General features: G+C 31.6%; 1 protein-coding gene across 3 annotated transcripts; it reads right to left on the reverse strand.

Annotated features, from left to right (window-relative positions):
• On the reverse strand, nucleotides 704-6,886 carry LOC107629020 (signal recognition particle 9 kDa protein). 3 transcript variants are annotated; one of them, XM_021117894.1, is made up of 7 exons: nucleotides 6,609-6,886; nucleotides 6,453-6,515; nucleotides 4,897-4,989; nucleotides 3,989-4,083; nucleotides 3,711-3,779; nucleotides 1,439-1,532; nucleotides 704-992 (listed from the first exon to the last, which is right to left on the reverse strand). In XM_021117894.1, exons 4-7 carry the CDS (start codon nucleotides 4,058-4,060, stop codon nucleotides 916-918), a joined length of 312 nt encoding a protein of 103 aa, XP_020973553.1. In that variant the 5' UTR covers nucleotides 4,061-4,083; nucleotides 4,897-4,989; nucleotides 6,453-6,515; nucleotides 6,609-6,886; the 3' UTR covers nucleotides 704-915. The 3 variants fall into 3 exon arrangements, with proteins under 3 accessions (XP_020973553.1, XP_016187179.1, XP_016187180.1); XM_016331693.2 differs by having other exon boundaries at nucleotides 4,897-5,028; XM_016331694.2 differs by lacking the exon at nucleotides 4,897-4,989.

A 12,316-nucleotide genomic window follows, 5' to 3' on the forward strand; every position in this document is an offset into this window, starting at 1 on the left:
TAAGATGGAAACAAAGAGCCATATCACCCAGCAATGCAAGTATGGGTGGAAATGAACCAAACCGAACTGAGCTTTAATTTTGACAAACTTAGCTCATATTGTAAATAGATAGTCTAAACCTAGGCTTGTTACTTTTTATAGACTTTTTTCCAAGTTCAACTTTGACTTGTTTAAAGTTCCACCAGTCCGCGAACCTATCTAAAAAGTTTGTTTTGTGAATTATAATCAATACAATAAATTTAAAAAATATAAATCTACAATCTTAACTAGTCATGACTATTGATTCTTTTTGGTTTTATTTTGTTTAAACTAAACATTTATTATTAAAAAAAAAAATTGACAAACTATTGATTCTTTTTGGTTTTATTTTGTTTAAACTAAACATTTATTATTAAAAAAAAAATGACAAACTAACCCAATAAGCTTCGTAGGTTTTTTTTAAAGCCTATGATCTATCTTTTTTAACTAATACGCTTTACAAAAAGTCAAAGTTTAGCCTGTTTAATAAAACGAGCCAAATTGAGTCTAAAATGAGCCAAGCGACGATCCTTTGTCGGGTAACCCGACCCACTTCCACCCCTAAATGCAAGTCACCCGTGAAAAGGCATGCAGGAAAATATGGTTTGAGGTAAAAAGTAAAAAACATGGCATTTAGAACTAACCACCAAAGTTATAGCTATTATGCTGTTAATGACAGTAGCAATGGTAAAGGTGATACGGATTTTTCCAGTGCATTGAAATGATTTTTAGTGAAACCATAAATAGTTTAATAGTTGAGTGAAAAAGAACCTAGAAGACAAAATTCGGTTGAAGTGACAAAGTATTGCTGTATCTGTCTGGAAAAGGGTAAAAATGCTACAACAATTTTTATTTCAAAAAATTCATCAACACTATTTTCATTGCCACATACATGAGCTATTGTTTCCTTCCTCTTCCTCTTTTGGTCGGTTGTGCATCCGTTTGTTCTTTGCCAGTGACTTCTGATAAATCCACTGCAAAATTAGATCATTTATTTCATTAGAAAAGAGTAAGAAATCGTTTCTATAGTCAACATTAGACAATGGAAAGAACATGGTGGTAATGTAAGAAACAAAGATGTTGTGGGGACAAAAATATGTCCGGAGAAGAATACCAAGATAAAATTGTCACTATTCTACCATCCCACTATCTCTGTTTTTTTTTTTTTTCCCAAGATAGAAACCCAACACCAACCTTGTGTAACCAACACAAGCCAAAGACAACTATTCTCAACAAAGGGTTTAAGACTCCATTTAAGCTCTACTAACTATCTTGTGACATTTACATGGTTTTAACATTTATAGCACTAAAAGGAAGACTATATCAAATTCATTTCCAAAACAAATGTCTCTTGGTCTCTCTGCAAATTTGTTGTAAAGTATACGGTATCCTTATCGACAAAGCAGAACAAAGGAATTACCTTCTGGTCCCCGGGCCATCAAAGTAAAGAATATATTGTTCAGTTTTTCCATTTTCTTGGCCTCTTGTGCTTGATCAGTCTTATACTTCAGACACTGGTCAAAAGAACAATCAACTATGTGAAATGTGAAGGAGACAGCAACGGACAATATAGAAGAGAAGTTCTTGTTCAACTTCAAGTGCAAAGAATATGTTGACACATTAGTGACAAACAATATATTCTATTCGAGAAAAAAAAATCACCGATGCAAAGAATCACACCTTGCTTACTTGTAGGTACCCTACAACAAAATGCAAGTCATGAATTATGTAACTTTGAACAGCCTCCAATGAGAATTCTCAACTTGATGCGAATGAGGTTAACATAAAACATGATAGAAATGCCAATAATGGATTTGTCATCCATCACTAGTTACCAAAAGCAAAAGGAATATAAAGATTTATAGTGTATCCCTAAATCAATACCGCTGAACAAATTCCTCCACTAGTGGAGATTCCCAGAGATAGCATCATGCTGTTATCCTTGGTATAAGGCATGAGATGCCATATAAAATCTAGTTGGTGGTGTAATGGCATAAATTAATTTGTTGTTACTCTTCAGTGTATCACAACATTCTCCTAGTTTTAACCAGTTTTTAGCATTGCAGAAAGTGAGGTTGCACTCAGAATCCTACAACACAACTCCTAAGTGTATGTTTTTAAAAATAAAATAATTTTGAGGATTGACCATGATATCATCCAAGATCTTATTTTAGGTCAGTCCACTAGCTAGGGTATTAGATAACTAGTTCATTGTCTCATTCCTCATTTTTCTTCAATCAGTTGGCATATGTCACATGCTAACCATATCACTTTATATATCAACCTAGAATCTCTTAACATCATCGATCACAGAGATTATTAGATTATATTAATAATTCTAGGTGCTCACTACTATTGAGCGTCTCTGATTTTTGGTTTATTTTTTCTTTCATCTTATAAATCACGGAAGGGACATATCACTTTATGTGTTTAATTTTAAATTGTGGGAATCTTGCTTCCTACCTATGTTGCTATAATAATGAACAATCAACAAATGCTGATTATTCAGATGAAACAAGACAGGAATGTGTTTTTATATTAACTCAAATTTTAATTGTGGATTTTAATTTTTGTTTTTAAGAAAAAAAGCTCAAGTTTTAATTCATTGTAGTCATGAAAAGGAAGGGTTTAAATTCTTAATTATGATTAAGACAAAAGGGTTTAAACTCTTAGGAGTATGTTTTTAAAATAAAATAGAAGTAATAAAGCTACAGACTCGTAGACAGAGAAGATATTTATATCCTGAAATGGATATACTTGAAAGAAGCTAAATCCATGAAAAATAATGGAAATCATCACTGGTTGTTCAATCAACTCAAGACCTTAACCTTGAACGAACATGGAGTTTTAACTTGTATGCCTTCTCAAATCCAAAATCCACATTTTACTTTATATATATTGCAAGCAATAATATCATATGGCACATCTTACATTTGAGGGGAAAATAACAAAAAAAATAAGGGAGCGCGCGCTCGGGGTGTGGGAGGAAACAAAATTAGCTATGCTCATGGCCACTGGGCAAAATAGCACCGGAAGAAAACTCTAATTTTCATGCAGATTAATTTGGCAAAGTACCAGTAGAAGTATTCCATGGGTATTTTTTCTATTTTATTAATGAAATATCCCACAGGTATGTTATATTTGATTTTGTAATAGCCATTAGGAAGCTAAATATGTGTAAGAAGTGCGCCGAGCAATTAACTCATGGATATAGCGACAATATCAATAAAAAATGGTTTCCCAGAAATTATTTATTCATCATGCTTATTTAACAATGGAAGCTAAATACAGAAAAAGCACACTTTGTTTGATGCAATATAAGCAACATGGAACTCAAGAAGAGTAAGTTATACTATATCATTAGCAAAATAGAGCATTCATGATTAATTAAAAATTGAAAAGGAATGTAAATAGATAACTAATAACATTACAGTTTAAATATTAAATATAAACCTTCAAATCATCCATGAATAGATTGAAAAAAAAACATATTTCAAACTACTCTTCATTAAATGACAACCAAAACAAATAAAGCTAAGAAAGAAAAAAGGTATTGTAAAATCAATCTGTATAGTGCTCGTGAAATTAAGGTTTTGTCCAACAACAACAAAGACAGCATTCAACCTTAGAATCCATCACATTCCAAAACCAAACACATACTAATCATTGATTAGGTCTATAAGAATTATTACCTCCCGATTATCTGTGACCTTGAGTACCAATTTGCCATCACAGTGCCTGTACTTCATGACATACCGCGTCTACATCACAAATTCAACCCAAGATTTTTCAGCAAAAAAAAAAAGGATATGATACACAACTTGGGAGGGTGTTGAAAGCAAAATATGAGAAGGAAATTTAACGTTTAAGTAATTGGAGTTAACTGAATTTGATTTTATTGTATCTATTTTCTGGGCAACATAATAGCTGTACAGACATAAATAATCTGACAAGGACCAAAGTTACTTACAGAGTCAGGATCAGCACGGAAGAGCTGAACAGATCGTTCAACAAACTCGTCCCATGATGTTATGTAAACCATTTGATTGCACACACTCAACACACCTGGAATTCACAAATAGTACAAATTTTCAGATGCATTGTTATGTTGAGACCCAAACTAGAGGTGTCAGAGATCAGCCTTCCTGATCGGTTTAAACCTGCAAGCCAATCAGGCCCGTCTTATAAATTATAATATCTACTAGAAGGCCCATACATGACCCGGCCACAGGCCTAAACAGGCTCAATAGTCCCTTTTTTTTTATTCTATGCACTTAGGCTTGGTTTCATAGTCCTCTCTGATAAGGTGCTCCTGGCTATGAAGCAAAAAAGCTAATTGTGTTTCATAAACAAAAAATCAGACATTTTCGCCCCTAGCTTTAAAATGTCATGAATGTTACCAAAAGCCACCATAGGAGCTTTTCAGACTAGCTCGCAAAATATTTAAAAATACAAATATAACATTAAAATTTAATAAAATCCAAATTTATGTTTTAATTCAATAGATACTAAGTCCAGAGACAACACATGACCAAGACAAGCAAGACAATCCGCCACCCTGTTACTCTCTCAATACACATGCTAAACTCGCACAACGTAGCAGCAACATAAGAGATCCACAACCAAGCAAAGAAGCATGAGGATGATGACCTTCAGACCTTGGGTGCGAGTTAAGATCAATTAAATGGCTACCAATTCATATAAAAATGTAGACACGTGATAATAAAAAATTTATTATATTATAATGATTATAATTATTATATTAACAACCAAAATCACAGTGATAATCTCCATCACAATCAAAGTGAAGGTGAATACAGAGAAAAGAAATCAATAATTGGAGGAATAAAGGAATCGTGAATCCAAATAGAAGCATACCAGGATATGCGGTGGGATTGGGCGTTGAAACAGTGACGAAGACGAATAGGGTTAGAGGTTTTCTCTTCTTTTCTCTTTTCTCTTTTCTCTTTTCTGCCAGAGTAGACACGCAAACTTAATTGGAGCAAGGTTCTGAAAACCGAAACGGTCATCGAATCGTTTTAGTTACCGGTTCACTAGTTTATTAGTCCAACTGGTTCAACCGAAAGAACCGTTTTATAATAAAATAATAAAATAATAAATAGAATATAAATAAACCCACTAAAATATAATTATAGTATAATATGAACCTTAAAATATCATCCAAATTTAAAGTACTATATCAACCAAAGTCTTTTAATCTTATCAAAGTACAAACTCAAAAGTCAAATAACAATGAAAATGTCCAAACAAATATTCATTGAATTAACTAAACCAGCAACGAATATTCGGTCATCTACTCATTAAGGTTTTCAGCACACTTTTAACAAGTTTGTCAGCACAAAAGTTAATAAAAATTAACAAGCTTTTCCAACCAGATATACACCAACGTAATTTTAACAAAGTTTTCAGCGCAATTTTAACCAAGATTAACAAGATTTTCCAGAAATTAACAAGGATTGTCAAAAAGCTAATCATTCAATATAATTTCTAGAAAAAAAACCGAAGAACTACAACAGCAAAATAAAATGTCCAAACAAATATTCATTGAATTAACTAAACCAGCAACAAATATTCAGTCATCTATTCATCAAGGTTTTCAGCTCAATTTTAACAAGGTTGTCAGCACAAAAATTTTTTCAGCGCAATTTTAACAAAGATTAACAAGCTCTTCCAGAAATTAACAAGGATTGTCAAAAAGCTAATCGTTCAATATGATTTCTGAACAAAAAAAAAAAGGGAAGAACTACAACAGCAAAATAAAATGAAGCAAAAATGAAAAAATTCAAATGGTTCAAAGCAATGAACTATATTAAGATTTAACAGTATTTAAGTATCAATATATCTATCTCTAAGTAAAGGTAGTTATTTTCTTCAAAACATTGAAAGTGAGAATGCATAATCAAAAACAGCATTCAAGGATTGAATTGGAAGAGATCATGATCACATTATTCTCAAGGTCTTCATTGCTTTTTAATCTTTACCCAAATTCCATCAAATTTCAAAAATACCAAATTACCAATTGATACAGAATAAAGATATTTATATTCAAAAGAGGACTAAGCTATGGCATCTCATTTTGTTAAGGCAGTGCATTATAACTAGCAGTAGGAATGTATTTAGCATGAGATGGAGGAATCTCAAATTGTTTGTATTCAGCCAACCAGGGATGAATGCCCATGCTCATTCAGAAACACAGACACAAAAATTAACAGTGTATGTCATCAAAACCATGGTCTTATTCACCAGTCTTTTAAGTTGACTATGTCACCAATACTAAGTAATTTCTGATCACAGGATGCCAAGTTTCTAAACTGACATACATTTATAATAATCTCTTTAATTGGTTCCGAATCCAGTATACAACAAATGCGCCAAAAACATTTGCATTGAATCAAGATGAGTAAAGTTGTTACCTAAATCCCAAACTTGAAATTTAATGTTGTTATGTTGGAAAGTTTCAAAATTAAACCCGATTGCTGCATCAAATTGTCAAATCAAAAAATAAATCCGTCAGTCACGACACAGAAGCGCGTATAAGCAGTTTGAGCAGAGTATGATGGAGAGCGGACCGGTGTGACGGACGACGGCGACCAGGCGACGAGCACGACGAGGGATGGCAGGCGAAGCGCGACTGAGCAGGATGAGGGGTTGGAGCACGACGATGACGAAGAAGCTGGCGATTGGCGAATGATGAGAGGGGCTGGAGCACGACAAACAGACGAAGATCTTGAGTGCGACGGACGGCGATAGTGAGAAGAACGGTGGCGGCGGTGGAGGAGGCTAGGGTTTCTCTTGAGGGAAGAGCTCTGAAGGTTCTTTATTCTGAAGTTAAGGTGAGATTGTGAGAAGGCTGCACATTAATCGGATAATATCCGCATATCTGTTGTAATTATCCGCGTTCGATTCGAATTTTGTGGATATTATTCAATCTGCACTATGGTAAGATTGGATTGCGGATTTGGCAGTTATATCCAGGATCTAATTCACAAATTTGTATATCTGCACATCTTATATAAATAGTATAGTTTAAGAAAGTAAACCTTAATGTGATATAAATTTTAGTGTGTTATTTTATGAATTTTATGATATTTTGTTTTTAATTTTTTATGTTATACTTCAACTTAAAGTGATTAAACTTAAATCTTGTGTTATTATTTTATTTTTATTATTCAAAAGAACTTTTATTGATAATATTTTAGAAGTAAATAGGCTTAAACAGGTGAAAAATGAATTTTTTGGATTTTTTTTGTAAAAACAGCCAAACAAAATCTTAAAATATTATTTTTGAATTATGCGGATATACCCGATATCCGATCCGATCCGCATACTTGCGAATCGGTTCGGATCCAGCCTGAAAAAAATGCGAATATCGTATCCGATTCGATCCGATGAGTGCAGTGCGAATCGAATAGAATTTTAGGCTATATCCGATCCGATCCGATTCATGTGCAGCCCTAATTGTGAGAGTGAAGATAGGAGAACGAGAACCAGTATTGCTTAGTTCGAAATCAACCCTCAAACATTTTTAAGCCGGATAATTTAATCTTAAGAAAATTAATACAAGAAAACATATTTTCAAAATGTTATTATGGTGGATTAATCACTTCAGTCCTTTTTTCGATAGAATAGTTACTTAAATTAGTTTTTAAAGATTTTAAAAATAGTTGGGTTACACATCAAAAAAAAAATTTATTCAAATTCATTCAAACAGACCTAGAACAAAAACACCCAATTTCATTAAATGAAATGTGTATACACGCATGGAAACTTTCCCACTCAAACATTATCATTCGCGTTTGAATATGAAACAACGTTCATTCTTCACACTTAAAATTGCTACTGAAGAATTTTAAATTTCTCTCAAAATTTCTCAAACCACGTTTGTTTCTGCGAAAACTACTGCTACTGAAGAATCCGTGAAACTTTCAAAAGGAAGAAAAAAAACAAAAATAAGAACAGAGACTCCAAGGTATGAGAAATACTATTGTTATAATGTTCATTTAATTTCTTGTGTTTCTCCAAGTTCGATTTAAGGTTTAGTGGATTGAGTTGCTTGGTTTAGTAGATCGACTTATTCTGATTCCATTTTTTTCCGTAACTAGGACATATGAATAGAAATGTGGTTCTGATATATAATTCAGTTCATCACTTACTTTAATTGAGTTCATTTGCATGCAGAAATATTTTCTCTTGATGATTGAATGTTTATCACGTTTTATTCAAACATGCATAGAATTCGGTTCATTGGAGTTGGTGATTTACATTCACTTTATTGTTAAGTGTTCACTTGAGTTCATTTACATGTAGAAATATTTTTCTTGATGATTGAATGTTTATCACGTTTTATTCAAACATTAATCAAATTCGGTTCATTGGAGTTAATGACTTGCATTCACTTGATTGTTAAGTGTTCACTTGAGTTCATTTGCAATCAAAAAATGATTTGAAATGTGCTTTTCTTGATGATTGAATGTTTATCACATTTTATTCAAATATGAATAGAATTCGGTTCATTGAGAATCTCAGTTAAGTTCACTTGATTCAAATATGCATGCTTGTGTTTGTCGATGTATTAAGTGAAATTCACTCTGTAACTATTGTTATTAAGTAATTTCTTTCAATTAAATTGTAGGAAGAAATTAATGCATTCAGGTATGGTCCAACTATTCTCCTCCACAAGATAAATAAATTGAAAATCCAAGGATTGGGCATCTGAAGTCATAAGACTTCTAAAGCCATTCGCTGCCCTCTCAAATCCTTTTTGTAAATTCACATCTTGAGATATAGACAATAAATAAGTTATAGTTTCTTTAACTCGGTGTAAGGAATTGTAATTAACATTAATTTGATTAACTCGTTGTAAAAAAGTAAACACTTCTTTTTTAATGTGTATATGTGAATGTTAATATAGATATCAATGTTAATGAAAATCTTTATATTATTGTATATATCTATTGGAACTATTTGGGCTGCTATTTTGAATAAATATAGGTTCATAGTAAATCGATTCAAGGTATTTATCAAATATCAAGAGTCCCAAAAACATAAATGAACCGAAATTAATGCACTAAATGAAGCAAAAAAAGTGTATATATCACTATTCAATTTCAGAAACACCTAAATTCTTTGACATAACACAATTGTAGAAAGCTAATTTGAAAAATAAAAAAGTGACTATTCAATAAAGAATATCATCAATCAGAAATTAACCCTTCTATAACTTTAATGAACCTAACAACTTTGGACGTCCTTCAATTTATGTACATAAATCCTGGCTAGACAGGTTATTCTGGTTGAGGGGTTTGTCTTTAAAGTTGGAGATATCTTAAATTTTTACTTCCCCTCTCTACTACATACAATTAGTTGATTCTTAATCTCATCTCCCTCCCGAGTCGTGTTTCTTATTTTGGTAGAAAAACCGGCAAATTTGGAATAATCTTTGTAGAACTTTTCAGCTTCTTCCAGTGTCTTGAAAGTCATCCCAACCTTTGGGATAAATTATTCATCCACAACAAATCTAGAGTGCATAATGAACCGAAAATATTATTAAAGTGAAACCATGTATAATACTAAATGAACCGAACACTATCTATTATATAAATTCAAATTCGAACACCTACCTGCTGAATGAACCGAAAATATAAATCAAAGCGAAAACAATGTACCATGCTAAATGAATCGAACATTGTCTATATAAAATTGAATTCAAAACACCTGCGTCTAGAATTTAGAGATTATCAATTCAATTCAATTCAGAACACTTGCGTCCATTCAATTCAATTCAAAATTGAATGATCCAAACCTTGTCCACTTGATTTGAATCAGAAGAATAATCCAAATCGCTCTCCTTCAACTAATTTGAAGTTGAATCATTTATTATTTTTATAAATTCTATGCAGATCGAAGAAGAATAGCTGGAAGATAAATGTAATGCAGATTGAAGAAGAAAACGAAGAACAACAACAAGGAGCAGAGAAGAAAATGAAGAAGAACAACGAAAGCAGAGAAAAATGAAGAAGAAAATTGCAATGCATATCAAAAAAAGGTTTACGTTGAGAAAGAAGTTTTACGTAATTACGTTAATAGGGGGAGAGGAGGCGCGCGAGCATACAAAATTACTTGGATGACTTGGTTAGGGTTATTGCATAGATGTGGAGCATTATTGTTTTAAAAATAGATATTCTAGTCTCTAAAAAAATTAATCATTGTTTTTTTTTGTCAAACATAATAGTCTTTTGTTTATTTTCTAATGTAATTCACTAATGAAAAATTCTAAATTGGCACACAAATTTACACACGTAATAATTAAGTAGATGATACTAAAAATTGTCTTTTTTATTTAAAATAAAAATTCTATTTGTAATAAAAGATAACACTAACATATTAATACCCTATTTCTGTTGAAAATAAACAAAAAAACTAAACGATGCCATTTTTTAAAATCAACTAGGTCCCTGTTCGGTCTAACTGATTGGGAGATTCAACAATTTTTAAACGGTTTTTGAATTAGTTGTTTTACTTATTAGACCGAGCCATAGAAACTTCTAGTTCTTGGTATAATTGGCCAATCGGACCGATTCGGTCTTATTTTCAGAACTACGAATTAAAATTTCAAGACTTGAGGTCAGACTTTAAAACTCCTTCGTTAAAAAAAAATGTATGTTGAGTTTTTTTATAGGCCCCATACAGATGGGATAGGCCATACAATAGTGTTTTGGCATTTGGTTATCACAACTCATTTTAAGTTAGAGTCATGAATTTTGCTAGAATTAGGTTTCAGCCCCGCCTCAATACCAAGAAAAATTTTGCTAGATTTTTAAACTTTAGTAGGTTTTGAAATAAAACTAACACAGAACAAAAAGAAAAAAACAATAGAAAACAAAAAAGTTTAATATTACTAAATATATTAAAAATAAAAGAAGAGTGAACAAAAATATACATAAAAATTTACACGAAAGATACAATTATGCCTTAATCACGTGTATATACGAATCCTATATTTTGGTAGAGGTATAGGCGGTAGTTAGAGTGTTAGGGATTTTGATTATCTAAAGTTTGAATTTCACTTTAGAGAGTAAATATGAGAGAAAAATTATTTAAAGATAAAAAATTACACTTTACCTTCTAAAATCTAAATTTAAAATTTAGAGGATCCAAATTCAAGTGTTAGACCCAGTAGAGTAAATTAAGGACTATTAGAAATGACTGCAGTGAACCAGGCATGATTAAGGTAGAAGGTAAGACACCTTTTGGAGTATCAGGTGTGGATTTGGTAGTCACCCTTCCTATATCATGATTCCGATTCTATGAATCACCTTTTCTTGCCATACTTACCAGATTGAAAAACAAATAAGCAATATTATTTTCAGTGATGAGAGTTTTAAACACAGTAATTAAAATATAGGATATCATAATGTAAACTAAATTTTAAACACAGCAATTAAAATGTAACATAACACAATGTAAACTCGGTTGATCTTAATTCAAAAGATTGAGATTGTCTTTAGTACTTTTGAAGCTGACTTTCTTATCATCAAATTTTTCTTCTTTATCATCTCTCTTTTTAGGTCTTTTACCCCTTCTTCCATTAATGACATCATTTTCGAAAGGGACAATGTGTACAATGGACACAATTGAGTTACAAAATGAACATCTTCTATACTATCTAGAATAACTATCCGAGTACTAGTAATAATAAACATTTTCCCAAAAACTTAAACTGATTTTGGGGTTCACCAAGGCTCGAACTCTTAACCTTTCGGATCTAGCGCTCTAATACCATACATGATACCACTCATCCCAAAAGTTTCAACTGATGAAAAAAGGTAACACTAATGATTATATCTCTAATACTCTCTAAATTTTTATTGTACACATTGTATAAATATTTCATTGGCTTCTCATACTTTTTCTTTTCGAAATTATCACATTCAACGTGATTTTTTGGTTTAATCTTAACCACAGTTATCCAATTGGACTTATAATTATTCGAGTAAAGCAAATAATACACTTGCCATGAATTTCTGGATAAAATAAAAGGATAATCATAATATATTTTTTGCTAGTATTTTCCTCAATGATATTATAGTTATTATGCTTTTATGTTCTATTTTGCAGACTCAGGTTAAACCATCCATATCTAAACTGAAATATTCAAATAAGTATACAGGTTGAATGTGTATAATAACTGAAAAAATAGCATTAGATGTATATACTTTTTTCTTTCAAATAAGCATACACATTGAATATGTATAATAAATGAAAAAAATATTTATTT

This window comes from Arachis ipaensis, chromosome B03 (genome assembly GCF_000816755.2).
Source record: "Arachis ipaensis cultivar K30076 chromosome B03, Araip1.1, whole genome shotgun sequence".
Lineage (NCBI taxonomy): Eukaryota > Viridiplantae > Streptophyta > Magnoliopsida > Fabales > Fabaceae > Arachis > Arachis ipaensis.